General features: G+C 23.1%; 3 protein-coding genes and 1 pseudogene across 3 annotated transcripts, besides 1 other annotated feature; all 4 read left to right on the forward strand.

Moving 5' to 3' along the window:
- Positions 1-1,283: 1,283 nt before the first annotated feature.
- Positions 1,284-2,798, forward strand: PmUG01_08018000 (annotated as a pseudogene).
- Positions 1,284-2,798: a sequence feature (STP1 protein, pseudogene).
- A 3,544-nt stretch (positions 2,799-6,342) lies between these two features.
- PmUG01_08018100 (Tryptophan-rich antigen 3, putative) lies at positions 6,343-8,125 on the forward strand (the record flags this gene model as incomplete). Its single annotated transcript, XM_029004327.1, has 2 exons — positions 6,343-6,576; positions 6,731-8,125. 2 exons carry the CDS (start codon positions 6,343-6,345, stop codon positions 8,123-8,125), a joined length of 1,629 nt encoding a protein of 542 aa, XP_028861027.1.
- Positions 8,126-10,773: 2,648 nt separating this feature from the next.
- Positions 10,774-12,048, forward strand: PmUG01_08018200 (conserved Plasmodium protein, unknown function; the record flags this gene model as incomplete). Its single annotated transcript, XM_029004328.1, has 1 exon — positions 10,774-12,048. The coding sequence occupies one exon, from the start codon at positions 10,774-10,776 to the stop codon at positions 12,046-12,048; it is 1,275 nt and encodes a 424-aa protein (XP_028861028.1).
- A 3,428-nt stretch (positions 12,049-15,476) lies between these two features.
- PmUG01_08018300 (RNA-binding protein, putative) lies at positions 15,477-18,672 on the forward strand (the record flags this gene model as incomplete). The annotated part of the gene is made up of 7 exons (XM_029004329.1): positions 15,477-15,531; positions 16,075-16,192; positions 16,376-16,464; positions 17,401-17,478; positions 17,662-17,749; positions 18,145-18,441; positions 18,648-18,672. 7 exons carry the CDS (start codon positions 15,477-15,479, stop codon positions 18,670-18,672), a joined length of 750 nt encoding a protein of 249 aa, XP_028861029.1.
- Between the last annotated feature and the right edge of the window lie 207 nt (positions 18,673-18,879).

Here is an 18,879-nt window from a genome sequence, read left to right on the forward strand (position 1 = left end):
TTTTATAAGTATTAAAAAGAAAAGTGTATTTTAAACAGGTGATGCTTAAAAAAAAAAAAAAAAAAAAAAAATTTCTTCATAATCATGAAGATTTCCATTTATTTTTTCTAATATTTCTTTTACAAAAAAAAAAATCGAAAATTGACATACATATATATATATATATATATAAAAACATATATATATTTATTTCTGTACTTTAATAATTCGTTGAATTTTTCCTTATATACTAAAAGAAATTCCTTTTTTTTTTAAATATAATTTTATTATGCTTTTAAAATGGTTGCATATTATTTAATAAAAAAGAAATTTTCATCACTTCAAGGTTGTTAAAGATAACCGCATTCTAACTCTATAACGTATTTCTCTTAAAAAAAAAAAACATACAGGCACAAAAAGTCCTAGTGTAATTTAATGGGAATATAATGCAGCAGTAATAATATCGTATATAATCCAAAAAACAAAAATCTCTATTCTAGTTAAAGCACCAAAAGAAAATCAGAATTCAAGAATAATCATGTATATATATATACACACCCTTATATAGGAATACATACAGATGTATTAAAAAATTATTTTATAAAATTACTTTTCTTGTAGACATTACAATTTTTATTCTTCTTGTAATTATATAAAATGCTAAATCTTTTTTTATTTTCATATAAAATATATATATAAAAACATTATTATTTACTAAGAATAAATATATAACTACTGTTTTGAATAACCCCTAAGAATTATGTAGATGTTATATTACAAATTCATTAATTGCATGGGGCCATATATATATCTATATCTATCTATATATATGTATATACATGTATATATAATTACATTTAAAAAAATAAAAATAAAATATATATAGACAATGTTATATATATTATTTAATAGCTAAAATTATTTATAATCCTATATAAATATGTATATTATATTTTGATCCTTACAACTTACTGCATCTTATTTTCAGATGGATAAGGGCAAAAAAGAATCCATTAAAAAGTGCAAATCGATACTTTTTTTAATTTTTTTTTTTTTTTTATTTAGAACAAGAAAAACTTATATAATTACATAAACTTATTTTATTTTAATATTTAAAATCTCTTTTATCTTATATATTATTAAAGGGGGGTTATCCATAAAGATACTCAAATATATAAATATATAATATGTAACGATTATTTTGTTTTTTATTACTTTAAAAATGATTTATATAATTAAAAAAATATAAATACACATACACAAAAAAACAAAACAAAACAAAACAATTCAGAATTTAAAGTACAATGGAGAATCAAACAATAGTTAACATATAAGATATCCAAGAGTTTTCAAATAACTTAGTTGAATATAAAAAATGGAGAAGTGAATTAGTATTAAAATATATTGAAAATTTTAATTTTTTAAATAGTTTATCAAGACATGAAGAATGTAAAGACATTGTTTGAAACTTAAGTTATTGGATAGACGATAATAGAGATGAATTTATTTCTAGTAAAGATAAAGTGTTTGGTATTACTTCAACTTCTGAAACTTGGTATAAAGATGTTTATAAACCTTTAATAATAAAAATACACTATTTTTGTGACCATTATATATTTAAGAGAGTCCCTGATAGATTTCTAAAACATGTAAGGGATATAATTGGTAAAATTGAGGACTTCTTACATGTAAGAGATAATTACGTTGATGAAATGGACATTGACTGTGAGTCTAATGATTATTATATATTTCAAGGTTGGTTATATCAAAAGGAACATACCTTAGCTAATAACAAAGATTGGCACTTGAGGCAAATAAAGTTTCTTTATCATCACATTTTCCTGTAAGTTTAAAATTTGATGATGTATTTATCTCTGAACATTACTACAACGGAAATCACTATAGTGATTATGATAAATTATATAATAATAATATATATGTAGGAAAAGTTGTTCCAGCATCTGAAACAAGAAGTATCTTTTCATTGATAAGCATAAGGGAAATTTTCAATAATTTATCTTCACGCTACTCACCTGTTATTATTTTCATAGGTTTGGGAATAATACTTGTGCAGTTTATTATATTTTTTTTCATTCTTCTTATGGTAATATAAAATATTTATTCTATAAAAGTCGTGATATTCATCGAACCTTTGCTGTTGATAATGAGATTAATAAATATATATATATATGCAATTGGGGGCAAATATATACAAATGTATGCAGATGTATTCAGACAAATACAAATACATACACATATATGCAGACAAATATAATTACATAGAGATATATGTAGACACATACATATGTAAGTGTATATACAAGCAAACATATACATGTAGGGGTACACATTTGTATTAATGAATGTTTAATATTTATCATGTACATCATATGTAAATATATGGGGTTATCAAAGAGCAAACGGAATAAATGGAAAAGGTTTTCTAATAAAAGAGTAAAAACTCTTGATAACACAAGAAGTACTTCTGTAAATAAAGGGGAGCATGGGTACAATAACAAAAATTATGATTCTTAATCCAGTAACTCAGAAATGAGTGATGAATAATATTTTCCAAATCCTCTTAAAGTTGGAGGTACACATATGAAAAAGTTCTATATATTAAATAAGGGAGACGACAAAGAAATGACAATCGTAGACATAAATGTTCCTCAACATAATGGTAGTGAAGAATCAATAGAATTTCAAAAGAAAGATATATATGGAGTTTGCAAAGAACTCTTTAAAAAAAACAAAAGAAATGATAATTCCTCTAAAATTGGGGAAATGGTGAAGAATGGGAAGCGATATATAGTTTTATAGTAACGATATGATATATATGTAGTAAATTATTTGAAATGAAATGTAATAACACTATAATGCCCATTACCAATGAGAAAATGTAGAAGAGGTAGAATGAGAAGAAGGAAGATATGAAAAATAAGGAATGATGGATTACGAATATTGAATAACGGATGAAACTTTAGAATGATGAATATAATATAAAAATTAAAGCATTAAAAGAAACCATCATTGATGTTCCTAATCCTTTTATTAGATTAATTAAATTTTAATTCGTTTTTGTTGTTGAATTAATACAAATAACTTAATATAAAAGGATAAACCATAATATGTTATGCCAATACAATCCATAATTGTTAGCAAAATTAACATGTTGATGCCTTGTTCTATCATAAATTTAGATGTAAATCAAGTTGTTCATATTTAGTAGATATAACTAAGGAGATGAGTAAATATGAAAACATATTATCTATTTATATAATATATATACATAGTAGAACATTTTGTTTCACGATGCATATATTAAACTAACAAATGATTCTTTCAAAAGGAAAGTAAATTTTTCATAAAAATTTAGTTCATGTCTGTGCATGTATGTATATTTGTATATATGTACCTATATATATATACAAGATTACAGGTATTTTTCATAGTTTCCTGGAAAAAACATCATTTGGTGGTGTCATAACGTTGTCTGTGTGCCAATTCAGAAAATGAACTGTTAATATGCAAAAATTTTTTTAGCGGAAAATAAAGGTAAAACCATTTAGTTGATGCTTATAGATGGGCACAACCCAGTATTCGGATACTTACATATATATGTATATATATAAGCAGTTATGATTGTTATTCTTATCATAAACTGATTTATCAAAGTGAAATAAATGTTCCATATATGCTATGAAAAACACCTGTACATGTATATGTATAGGTCATATTCGATTAAATCAAATATTTCGCATTTCACAAATAATATATGTTTACTTCAAAAATATAAAATTTGATATAATATTTCTTGATAAATATATTTATGTTGGAAATATTTTTTATATAAAATAAATATTTTCTTTATATATTTATTTTTCAAAAAATAATTTGCCGGTGTCTATTATGTCTTATATTATCGCCATACGGAAGTATATAGCCCCAAAGTACCTAAATAAAATGTTAATGTGTTTTTTTCTTTTTTTTGGATACTTGTTTTTTTGGTTTTTATATTCCCCTAAAAAAATAATTTTAAATAACACGCTATCAATTTCGTGTCCCTTAAAAGCGCAAACTTATATATTAAACACCAACATCAAATACTTAACAGGAATATCTCTGCTATTAATTGCAGCTTTGCCTTAATTATTTTCACCATTATATACATATTTGTATGTTTATTTATTTCTTCTTTTTTTTTTTTTTTTTTTTTATCTTTTTTCTTATTTTTTATGATTATTAATTGTAAATCTTTTTCGTACCCAAAATTATTTAATTCCATCAAAAGTGATTAAGTATACATTACGTAAAAATTTATACAATAATAAATATTTTCAATAGAGTAAAACTATAATTATCCAAATCATATTTTTATTGTAAAGACTATTTAATGATCATCACAATTTAACAAAGAATAATATAATTTTAATTTTTAATAATTTATGTGTTTTAAAAAATTTATATTTTCCCCTTTTTAAGTAAATTTTAATTCTACATTATTTTCTGTAAGTATATATAGAAAACATACAGATGTATATAATATATAAAAATACATTTTATTGTTCTTAAGATTAACAATATATTTTTTATTTTTTATATTGGCTTGTTACTGTATTACATATTACATTTAAAAAAACTTATTTATTATCAAAACAGAAAATTGTTTATTTATTAAACATCTTAAAAAGGCAATTTTAGTAATATTTTTAATATGCTTTTATTATACATAAACAATTCAGTAGTTTTTTTAGTTTCTGATAATAATTTATATCGTGATATTTCATTTTAACACAAAAGAAGGAAAATACAAAAATTATTCATGGATATATACCATTTTATTATTTCACTATTAAAGTTTTCGTGGGGAGAAAAATTTTTCTTTTTGAATATTTTTTTACATTTCTTATATTATCACATCTTTTGATTTTAACTTTCTCCTATAGAACAACAAATTTTTAACTATTATAACAAAAAAAAAGAAAAGGAAAAAAAGAAAACAAAACTAATAATATCAATGTAACAAAATAAGTAGTATGTATATATATCACACTGAAAATATACTAGAGTATTTAATTAAGGATAGAACAGATACCATAATGAAAATATTATTCTAATTAAAAAAGCTTAAAAAAAAGAAAAAACAATAAAACAACGTTAAACGAAATAAAACAGAATGAATCAAAGTAAAAAGAATTGAAACTAAATAAAACTAAATGAAACATAATGAAACTAAATTTCTTTTAATTATTGTAAATATTTTAATTAATAATGATATAGTTATAAAACCCCTTAGTAATAAGCTACGTTAAGCGCAATAATTACTAAAATAAATAAAACAGGGAAAATAAAAAAGAAAAAGAAATATTCCAAAAAAAATAATACAAAATATGAATAATGGAGAAACATGAGAAGGTTATATGGATTGTTATACATATGTTATATACTGTAAAACAACAAATGAGAAAGTTATATTTTGTAGTAAATAGAAAATATTTTTGTATGTAACTACAGTAATTATTCTTATATTTACATGATCTTTTTTTTTTTCCCAGATAAAGAAAGAATTTAATAAATATACAGTATATACATATATATACATAACCTAACTTTTCTTTTACTGTAAGATAACAATTTATTAGAAAAAGAAAAATCTATGAAAATAGTAATTCCAAGCTTACATGAAAATTATTACTATTAATAATGAACAAAAAAAAAAAAAAAAAATAGGTATATGAATAATTTAAAATTTCCTGTTAAAAAAAAAATGGTAAGATTTTAAGCTGGTACATGAATTAAAAAAAAAGTGTGACGACAATGACTATATATAGATGTTAATATAAAGGTTCCTTATGTTATTTTACCTATTGCAGATTTATGACACATTTATTGCTCGTACAGTTTAATGAAAAGTTTTTAAAAATTTTCCCCTATTTTAAATAAAAAATTAAAAATTGTTTTACGAATTATAAATATTATATTTTTTGGTATATTATATTTTCTAAATAAATTATTCGCAAAAATGTGGAATATTAATATAATAATAACTCAATATTTAATATTTTTTACTTGTAAAATTTCATTTAATAGAACAAAATTGAACAAAAGGTTTAACTAGTAAATAGTGCACATCGGCTATTGAAGCTTAATTTAAATTTATATTACAAGCTATTTTTTTTTTTTTTTTCTGTTCTTGTTTCATAAAAAATAGTAGTAATTAGCATATTTCTAGGAAACAGTTTTTCTAAAATAAATTATAATAAAATTATAAAAAAAAATAAAAAAAAAAAAAAAGAACAAAACATAATAATAGTTATATTTTACTAGAAAAAGGGTTTCGTTTTTGAAAAATTATTTTGACTCATGGTAATAAGTTGTCATGCTAATAATAAAGTAAATTTTGTAAATACAAAATTTGCTACTCCATATTTATGTTTAACGAAGAACGAAAATCCTCCTGAAAATAATATTAAAAATGACATAGCCTTTCATTCTTATGTTGCATTGTCAATTATCTCATATTGTGCCCTTTCTAATATTTCTAATATAGTAAGAGAAGATGTTATATTATTAAATATATACGGGTATACGTACTATGTAAATGTGCATATTGTGGTATAAGCATATATATATGTTTGTGTTTGAAGGTCCTTTTTATTTCATATAAAAACTCTTAATTGAAATAGTGTTAATATAATTAACATAAAAAAGTTAATCACATACGAAATGAATACTTTAAATTATATTTTAGAATTCTTCCAAAAGGAAATTACGACGATACTGTAACTCAGAAAGCACAGAAGAAAGTAAGAGTAAGGTAAGCGAAAAGGATGAAAATGAAGGGGAATTAAATAAGATAAATGAAAGCAAAATAGAAGAAAAAAAAAGAATAGAAATCAAAATAGAAGAAGGAAAAAGGTATGAAAGAAAAAATGATAAAATAAAAATTGGTGAAATAAATATAGACGAAAACAAAATTGGTGAAGGAAAAATTGATGAAGACAAAATTAATGAAAACGGAGAAGACGAAATCAAAATAAAAGAAAACATAATAGATGAAAACAAAACAGGTCAAAAAAAAAGAGTTAAATTTAAAATAGATGAAATTAAAACAGACGAAGGAAAAACAGAAGAAATCAAAACAGACGAAGGCAAAACAGAAGAAATCAAAATAGAAGAAAGCAAAATAGATGAAAACAAAAAAAATGAGAACATAGGCGATAAAAACCTAAGTAACAATAATAACGAAGGAGAAACTTCATTGAACATTGAGGAATTAAGTACTAAAGAGGTATTAAAATTAGCTGCAAAAAAAGTCATAGACATACTAAAAAAAAAAATACTTGAAAAAAGGGATAAGTTTAAAAAAAAAGTAATAGACAAAATAGTGTTTACAATAAATCAAATTAAAGGAGAACCATTAGACGCATATAAAGAGGAATTTGATGATGAAGAAATAATTGATGAAGAAGAAGAATGGAAAGTAAATGAATGGAATCAATGGTTTTCCAACACTGAAAAGGAATACGATGATTGGATTCAGTCAATAGACGATTATAAAGCCCAGTGGATCAAGGAAAAAGATTTGGAATTTCCAACATTCGCAAATGGTCTATACAAAAGTTGGGATAGGTGGCGTGAACAAGTTAAATCTGAAAGTAAGGATTTGAAAGAGGCCAAATGGAAAGGATGGGGAAAGGAGGAATGGAAATTATGGCTTCAGAAGTATTGGTATGAACATAATCAAGAAAAATGGAAAGATATTATAGCAACGTATGAAAAAAATTATCGCGAATGGACAGTTAATAATTGGAATAAATGGAAAGGGCAAAAATTGATGTCGTGGATAATGAAAAAATGGAAAGTTAGAGAAGACCGGAAATGGGAAAGATGGGAAAGTAACAAATGGAATAAACGTTTAAGATTTAAAGAGAAAAAACAATGGAATGTTTGGAGATATAGATTAGAAAAAGAACGTTTGCAATGGAAACATTGGATTGATTCAAAAAGGATTACAGTTTTGGGGGAAAATCAATGGAAAGAATGGGACGACTGGAAAGAAGAAAAACTTAAGATCTTTGAGGAAATTGTAGATTCCATTTCAAAAAAATGGGTAGAAGAAGAAAAGTTTCACGAATTTAAATAATAAAATATATACTAAGAATAATACATATTCTAAACAAACTACAGAAAAAGAAGTAACATTTATATATATGTAAAAACTCTAGTACAGAAGTTACCAAATATCGCACTTCTTCAGAGACGCTTATTTTAGTAGATCCACAAATATATGTAATGAAATGGAAAGAAGTGTAAACGAACGAATAAGATATAGTTCTGGTTATAATATTTCATCTGTAACATATAATGCAGAGTCCTAATCACTTCTTTTTATTTAGGGTGTCCCTCTAATTTGTTACTCAACTTTAAAAAAAAGGAAAGGGAAATTGTAGAACTCCCAAACAAAAACGAAAAATATATTTTCCAAACATAAATAAATAGGTAAGACAAAAAGCGTAATTGCCATCTCTATATAGTCTTAAAAATTGTGAAATTATATATTTATATATATATATATATAAACATAGGTAAGCTAATAGAAGTTGACTTTTATCATAATAACCGTTTTTTGTTAAACTTATTTTATTATTTTTTTTGTTTTTTTTTGATTTTTTCTTTTTTTTTTTGTTTTAATTTGTTTAAAATTTTTTTTGATATTTGAAAAATAAACTTTCTTTTTTAACTTTTAGTTTTAAAAAAATAAAATTTTAAATTTTATCTTACAAATTACATGTACATAATGTTTATACGTATTCAAATATATATGTATGTTTTTACATGTATTTGCTTTTTTATATCAATCATTTAATAAGGTTGCATAGCTCTAATAGAAAGAATAATCTTTTTAATCACCGTTAAATTCACACAATAATTATAATGATCCCATTCTTCAATTCTAATAAGTAAAAAAAAAAAAAAAAATTCTTTAAAAGAAATAAAAAGAAACTAAAATCTGACAAATATATTAGATTATTTTGTTTCTTAGGAATACCATTTTATCAATTATTTGGAAGTTTGGGAAATAACTTCATCATTAATTTTTAAATTTCATTTATAAACATCAGAAGAATAGAATAACGCGAATGCAGTACAACTGAATGTTGATGATAATTTAGGTTACATTGTACTATGACAGATGTGACTGGTATTTTTCATGCGCTTAACTTGTGTGGTAGCTACAAATCAGTTCAAAAAATCCTACGAAAAACGTGGTGAAGGATGATAGAAAAAATTCTAATATGCTGCAAGAAAGGAAAAATTAAGGAATAACCCCTTAAAAGATCCCTAAAATTAACTGTAAGTATTATACAACCCTTTTAATGGACGCTTTAAAATATTACGAATATCAGAACATAATAAAATATTATGAGATTCACATTCACATTATCAGTAATACGTATAGAATCTTAAACTAGTAATAATATATTAAATTGTACGCATTAAATATATTACTTAATAAATTTATATACGAAAAAAAAATGATATATAAAAAATATATTACAATACAAATAGGAAATAAAATTAAGTTTTAAGAAATCATTAAAAATAAAACTAATGTTTAAAACAAATATCTTTAATATAAAAGAATTTAATACATAAACCCATGGTTTTTTCAAGTAAGCCTTACAGAGAGTAATGACAATTTTTTCTTCACTTTTTTTTTTTCTCAACTGCACTATGTATCACATATATATACATATTTCGTTCATAAGAAAAGGGGTTCATTTATGGGGCAAAAAATCAGTATGAACCGAACGTGAAGTTGCAAAATGTTCCATTCTTACAATTATTATATATATGAGAAAATATTCTGTCTTTTATTTAAGAACACATCTTTTTATAAAAAAAGAACAAATATCTAAAAAGTTTTAATGCATTTTATCTGAAAGATCAGTTATCAAAAATAATTTGCATACCTTTGTTAATTAATTGCAAAGAACATTAATCGAGTAATAACGAGCATGTTGTTTCATACGAATTCAACTTCTATTGCTCCCCGAACTTCATGTATATATATGCAAAAGAAATGTTGTAATACTATGAAATACTATCTCATTCTTGCAATAACTACGTGTTTTCGCTTAACTATTTTATTTCCTCATTATATATATATTAATGAAACTTCGATTTGTCTTTTTATGTTAATTTAAAATTAATCACTCAGCCCATATTTCCCCTAACAACAAGCTTATTTTTGTCTTATTCTATTTCTTAGTTTCTCGCTTAAATATAACGTAGTTTTTTATACACTACACCTTTTAATCATCACTTTTAGGAACATTTATTATTTATTAATTTGAAATTTTGTTTTCACTTTTAGTATTTTTTCATATGAGTGAACGGGCACTAATGGTGAAAAGGTCCGTAAAAGAAACATACAGTTTGATCTTGTTTTCTTTTATTGCTCTAATTTCTGTTCCTGTTTTTTTTTTTTTTTTTTCTTTTTTTTGTTCGTTTTTTGTTTTGGCTATTTTTTTTTTTTTTTTTGGCTGTATTATTTAGCTTTACGCTTTAGCTGTACATTTTGGCTGTAATATTTAATTTTTTTTTTTTTTTTTTTAAGGCATACATATAAATGAATGGCAAATATTTGAAGAGTAAGATTTAGCATTTTTCATAAGAAGCGTTAATTTTTTATTTCTTTTTAGCAAATTATTTTTCTTTTAAAATTTTTTTATATGTAAAGATCTCTTTTCCTTTTTATGTTGTTACTTTTTTGACCAGTCCTTATAAATGTCTTCCATCTTGTTTTGGGTTTTAATAATTCTTTTACTATTTGGTTTACCATTTTACAAATTTAAAGTCTCAAATACTAATATAATAAAAGATGTAGACTTTGAAATTAAGTATGAAGCAACAACAAAACGTTTGTATGTTGAAAGTGTTAACAAGGAAAAATGTGGCAACCAAAATTACTACATAAATGAGAACTGCAAAATTGTTAGTTCTCTCGGAAAAATTGATGAGAATAATACCGAATTGTGTTTAAATAAAAAAAATAAATGTTCGTATATTTCAAATTATATTTTTCAAAATTTGGGTATAAAGTCAATTACTAAACGAGATTTTTCCAATTTATTTCATTCGAATAGATCAACTATTAAAACGCAAGAAAAATGTAACAAAGAAGTGCACTTAAATGAAAAAATAAAATGTACATGCTGCGAGAAAGAAATACCAAATACTACTGAAGGTGAAGTAGAAGGAAAAGAAAAAGGTACAAACATAGATAATAACAATTATTACCACTTTAAGGACTGTAAATGTATATTGCATTATGAGGTAGAATATGATGATACTGTTACTCCTAATAAATGTGAAAGTTTTACTTGTACAGATGGATTTTGCACTCTTCTAATAAATGGAGAGCCATTTTGTTCTTGTTTTGATAATTTTTATTTTGATAAAAACAGAAATGCATGTATAAAACATGAAGAAAAAAAAAAAAAAGACTGCAACCTTGATTTTGGAAAAAATAAAATCAGTTATTCGCATCACACCTATAGCTATACACCTTTAACTAGTGAAGATTCGCAAAATAATAATTCCCAAGACCATTCACTAAATCGTTTTCAAAGTGTATTGGATCCAAAAAACAGATTAAATATAAATCATACATATAATAAGGCTTGCCAGGCAAATCAAATAAGAAATGAACAGGGAAATTGTGAAGATAAAGACGATCATGCAATAGAAGATATTTGCTTTAGATTAGAATGTTTTATTAATTCTAATAAACCTGAATGTGCATGTGTAAATAAGAAGAGAGAAAAAATAGGTAATAACATTTTTGATGTTTCAAATATAAATCTATGCACACTTAATAACATTAATTGTGATTACGGAAAATGTAACAATTTGTTAAAAAAAGAGGAACTAGGATGTATCTGCGATGAAAACTATAAATATGATAAATCTTTAAAAGTTTGCATTAGCTCCTCCTTAACAGGCCTTTTAAACTATATACTTCTTTTAGTGTTATTTGCTTTAATTACAAGTGTATTATAAATTAATAGATATTAAAACAATTTTCACTGTTTCATGGGGGCTTTCAGGGGGATCAAATACTGTTTCTACATTTACAATTCAGAATGTACCCTTTTCTTCTCATATTGCTTTATTTTATTTCGTTACATATATATATATATATATATTTTTTTTCCCCTGAAAATAATTACTACATAGAGAAACATATGTATTTTTATGGGAAACTTTACCTAAATAGAAAAGGTACCATTCAATGAAGTACTGCAGTTGTCCGTTAATTAACGTGAATAATAGTCCATATAGACATACAACTATAAAAATGTGTGAAGCACCACAAACATGCACAGGTAGAAATGCATATGCATATATGTACATATGAGCACACCCACATACAAGTTCGCTAATTCATATATTATTTTGGCATATGGGGAATTTATGCACTTTAAAAAGACTTAATTTCACTATAATCTAAAGAAAAGTGAAATTAAACAGTTTTTAAGTTATAATATTTAAGTATTTTTAAATATGTAACCACGTAAATTTTAAACATACAGAAATTATATTTTCCTTATTTACAGTGTTTATTTTGCTTTTCTTCTTTTTTATGTTCTACTTATAATATTTAAAAAAATAATAATAAATATAGCTGTACTGTAATTTTCACAAAACAGTTTTTAATATTTCCTTCATTAAAGAGCAAAGCCTTATACATATTTTGACTTGATAGAAGAATGTTCCTATTATTAATGTATACTCGTATAAAACTATTATTGAAGAAGAAAATAGTACACTTTTTTTTTTTTAAGAATACATATAACTTAACCATATATTTATAGGATAAATGTAAATACCCATAAAAGGTGGAGAAGCGACCTTTTTTATTTTTATAAAAAAAATGTTCTTTGTTATTAATTTAAAGATTCTACAACGGAGTATTTTTTCTCTTTTACTTTTACCTCTCCTTACTATTTTCTTCTTTTTTTTTCCCCTTTTGTTATTATACATAATTAGAAATAGATTTCGGTTTCTACAGTTTGACAACAGTGGAAACAAATTTCATAAAATTAAACTATTTAACTATAAGTTTATATTAAATATTTACTTGAATGAAATTACATTGTATATTATCCTTTTAAACATTATATGCATTACTACGTATTAGTATCTAAATACGAAAATTTTGCTCATTAATTTAACATTTGTATAATTAAAATTGATCAGAAATTGTATATAAAACATACATGGGTAAATTTTTCACACATGCCAAATTCTATTAATTTTTTAATTTTCATTTTTTAAAAGACAAGAACTCATTTGAAAATAATATATGTTTCTCCATTTTTTTTCTTTTTTTTTGATATTTATTTAAATAATTAAAAATGAGACGAGACGCTTAAATTTTGTAAATACATACAATATGTATATATATATATATATATACTATTAAGCAACTTTTTCTGATAAATACTTACATCCTTATAATCGTAATATTATCTTGTATGGCATTTATAACTATATTAAAAGAACATATAAAAATCTCTCACTTAAAAATGAGGGAAAAAGAAAAAAAAAGAACATCAAGAAATAACTTTATGCTTGTTTCCATAGCATAAAAATACAGAAATCTATGTAATTTAGCTGTAGTAAAATATAAAATATAATTGCACTAGCAAAATGTATGAGTTCTTAATTATTTTGCGTAAAAATATTTTTCTAAATAAGGCTAATTTTCCATGAAATTTTAGTTTACTTCTTTTAAAATATTTACACGTTCACATATGTGTAAATCAGTTTTCCCGCTTCTTTATTCGTGTGCGCATATATAGATCAGTTCTTCCTTTTAATCATTCAATCTACAAATAGTTGTTTTTTAGTAATTATAAAATTAGTTATTACACCTCTGTGTTTTTTAAAAAATTTACAAAAATATAAATGTTCTTTTTTGTTGTTCATTATAATTTGACAGTTAATTCATAAGGTCGTATATCCTTTAATATATGTACATTTGTATCTATAGAAAATATTCCTTTTTTTTTTTTGTTTTTTTACACATGATGAAACAAAAGTACGTATTTCCTCTATATAATTCTTTATATTTTTTTTTTAAACCTTTCTATTTCAATTATTCTAAAATATAGAAATATTATATATATGCAAAAACAATTCGTAAAAATTTATGAGTAAATCATATACACATATATATGGGCACATGTACGAGAAATATAAATGCAGTTCAAAAAAAAAAAAAATTCCGTTACTAAAAATACTTAAAGTATGGGTAAACGAAGCATAAAAAAGAGAATATTCTTATCATAGCTTTCTTTTCCGTTTTTTATTTATTATATTGTAAAAAGCCATAATAAAAGATGTTTAATGGGTTAAAAATTTGACAATATAAACAAGCTAAAATGTAAACATGTTAAAGTGTAAAAATGTAAAAACTTAAAAGTATTTTCCTTCATTCAACATCACATTTCCTTTAAGGGATAATTTATTTTAAAAACCATGGCACTAAAAAATTGTTACTTTTTATACATAACACGTATAAAAGTAACAATTTTCAAAAAATTTTAAAAGGGCACAAACTCACAAAACAAAACAAAATTTCTATTTAAATTTAAAAAAAAAAAAAAGAATGTAGAAATTTCTGATTTAAAAAAAAGATATAATTGTTATATAATAGTACACAGGCATACTTTTTATACACAATCCCAAAAAAAAATAGAAAAAATATATTTAAAAATACTATATGCATATATATACAATAGCGTAAGCAGAAAAAAAATTACAAATAATAATAAATTAAAAAAAAAAATTTTAAATAACACAAGGAAACAAGCAAAATGTTAAAAAAAAAAAAAAAATTCATTTAAACCAACATAAAAATAAATAAAATTCATCTGTTAAAGAAAAACATTTTTTTTTTTTAACAAGAATAAGATTAGTATTTCATTTTTAATTACATAATTTAAAATTTTTATTATTATTATATTTTTTTCATCTTAACCCCTCATTACACAACTTTAAAATTAAATGTTAAGAATGAAAGAAATGTAAAAAAAAAGGATCCTTTTTAAATAAACTTTTGTATACTATTATATATTAAAAAGAGAATATGTAAAAAACAATAAAATATGTTGTGTTATGTACAAAATTAATATTTGAAATATTAATGTATCTTAAATATTCATGTTTTATTAAACTGTTATATAATATATATATTTACATGCCTTTTTTAATAAGAATTTGAATTTTTTTTTTTTTTAACCTTTTTTAAAAAAAAGGAGTCCTTTTAACTTTCAACATACTTGTTTATTTCTTTACGATTAAGTAATCTGTTTTTTTTCAACCCTCTATCACTAAAACCCTTTGTTTATTCTGAAATTATTTTTTGGTGAATTATAAAATAAATTTTTATTTTCCTTTATATATATATATATATTAATAAAATGAGTTACAAAGAAGACAAAAGGGACTCAGAAGATTGTGATCATAAGAATGATGGTAACTAGTTAAAGAATGCATGAAAAATGAGTATTTTTTTGTGAAGAACGTTTATGAATACATACATATATATATATGTGTTAAATAAGTTTGCATTTTGCGTATACGCGTGTATTATTTATGCACTTTTGCTTTATATTTTCTAGACGTTTATGTTACTACATTCATAATATTAACATAAAAAATTAATACCGTTATGATGAAAAGTACATAATAATTCTCGTCGTATTATTCAGCACTATAGAAATATTAATTAAATTATTTGGTTATCAGAACCCGTATTTTATTATTTATGTAGTGACATATATGTAATGAAACTATTGACTTAATGGTTTATTTAATTTTTTTTTTTTTTCATTTAATATATATAAATAGATAAAATTAATTAAAAAAAAAATAATAATAAAATAAAATTAATAATAAAGAATTAAAACAATAATTTATCATTTTTATGTTCACGAAGTAAATAAAAATTATGTGCAAATCAATTAAAAATATATCCTTTTTTTTTTTTTATAATTTCCCCATTTAAATATATTGAAGGTTCAACACTGTATGTATCTAATTTAAGTTCAAAAATAACAACTGCAAAACTTCAGGATATATTTGAAAAATACGGCACTATAGAAAAATGTTATGTTATTAGCAATCCAATTACGAGGTAAAAAATAAGCCCTTGTTTATACTTATAAAATTTGTTAATACAATATGTGTACATATACATATATATATATATACATGTGTATGTATCCACTTCGCAAGTATACACAATAGTGTCTAATTTTTTAAAATGTGTAATATAATATGCTTAAATAATAAAATTGTATATTTTATAACCAAACAGAGAGTCAAGAAACTTTGGATTTGTTACTTTTAATTCATCTGACGATGCACATATTGCTATGAACAAGGCAAATAAAATGGACATAGAAGGTTACTTACAAAACATTTATATGTATTTATATTATTTTATATATATTGTTCATATTGTGAAAATAATTTTAACAGAAATGAACACTAAAATAATGTAGTAATTAAATAACTACAATAAAAAAAAAAAAAAAAAAGAAAGGAATTTTTTAAAAGTTACAAAAATTACGAAAGTTATATGTGCACAGCAAATAGACATAAATCAGAATGGTTTTTCCGAAAGACAAAGAAAATCCCCAAAACAAAAAAATAAAATAAAGTTTCAAGTGTTAAGATTATCCGTGTTTTCAGACATTTTATAAACATTACATTCAGTTGCAAAATTTACATTCAAACCATTTTCATTGATCCTTAATTCGTATTCCAATATTTAAATTCCATTCAATACGGAACTCTTCAGCTTACACACATGTTTATATATATGTATATACATATGTTTATATGTATATACATATATATATATATATATATATATATATATATGTGTGTACATACTATTTATATATTTATGGTTTGCAAACACATAATATTAACTGAACTGGATCTTAAGTAATGTTACGCACAAAATATTTTTGAACTCATTAACAGAAAAAATTAATGCACAGTAAAACTCTTTAACTCATATATGACACAGCTCTATATATGCCAAACATACACTCCGTTATATGTATATATATATATATATATATATATATATATATATGTGTAAATATTTGGACAAAAAGTTTAATAATTAAATGACTGAACGATTGAGAGATTTAAAGATGAAATATTAAAAAGTCAATAAATCGATAAACATTAATCAGTTAACAGCATGTGCATCACATATCCATAACAAATCTGTATAAAATAAATTGTTGGATTTATTCATCAATGTTATCAAAACCTTTTCAGCAAACAAATGAAACAAACAAAACCATCGAATTTTTTTAATAATAGGGAGAATTATTAACGTAGAAATAGCTAAACGAAATGAACCACATGAGCCAACCCCAGGGGAGTACAAGGGAATTCAAAGTAACCATTATATATCAATATATCCGTTATAATTGTTTTATTATGCTTATTGTTTTTTTTAACGCTTTTAATTATAGTTGCGCAAATATGTAGATATAAATGTATATGTTGTGTACACATTTCAAATCAATCTTTTTTTTTTTTTTTTTATCTCCTTTTCTCCTTTGCGCAACCATCTCCAAGATATGATAAAAAGAAACGGAATGAGATATGATTTTTATGGGAGAAGATACGACAGACCTTTTGATAATAGAAGATACTATCCAAGAAGGTAATTTAATATAAAGAACTATCTGCTTTTACAAATTTCCCCCCCCTATTCATCCAGTTTAAAGTTGTTTCTGTTATGTGTCATATATATATATATATATATATATATATTCGCCTTTGCTTTTATTATATATGTATATATACATATTCGCCTTTGCTTTTATTATATATGTATATATACATATTCGCCTTTGCTTTTATTATATATATATATACATATTCGCCTTTGCTTTTATTATATATGTATATATACATATTCGCCTTTGCTTTTATTATATATGTATATATACATATTCGCCTTTGCTTTTATTATATATGTATATATACATATTCGCCTTTGCTTTTATTATATATATGTATATACATTTATATAGTTCGATTTCGTTTTTTCTGTAGAGTTAACCCGTATAACAGGGACCGCTTTAAACATTATGATAACAGAAATAACTCTTTTAGAAACTACGATAGATACGGAAGAAACACATACAACGACCACAGAAATTACAGCAGAAGGTCAATAGATAATAAATATCATAAAAGAAATGATTATTATGAAAGGAATGTAAGTAGTGATGATGAAAGAGGGTATTCAAGAGATGGAAGTAAGAGAAGGAAAAGATACGAACGAAATAGAAAATCTTCAAGTATTTCGAATAGTGAGAGGAGACGTTACAGAAATTCTCCCATTGAAAGGTTAACTATTTAAATAATAATTTTATATGTGAATAATGGAGCTTTTTAAATTACGCAGTGTACTAATATATTTGCTTTTGTTATATATTTTACGTATGATGTGTATGTTCTGTGTGTTATGTACGATATATATATTACGTTCGATATCCTTGATATTTATGTATATATATTTTTACATTGACCACTATTGCACTCATTTTTTTTAGAAGTTTACGCCACAGAAGAAAATGAAATAAGAACGTCAGAGAATAAATTGCTAGAACAGAGATTTTACAAAACTCAGGATTTTATATTTTTGTATGTTTTAATAATTTAACAATTTTTTTTTTTTTTTTAAAAGTAAGATATTAATGTTTGAATGTTCATAAAATTACAATTTTTAAATTGAACGACAAACACACACACGCACAAAAAAAAAAAAAAAAAAAGGAAAATAGT

This window comes from Plasmodium malariae (assembly GCF_900090045.1).
Source record: "Plasmodium malariae genome assembly, chromosome: 8".
NCBI classification, from domain to species: domain Eukaryota; phylum Apicomplexa; class Aconoidasida; order Haemosporida; family Plasmodiidae; genus Plasmodium; species Plasmodium malariae.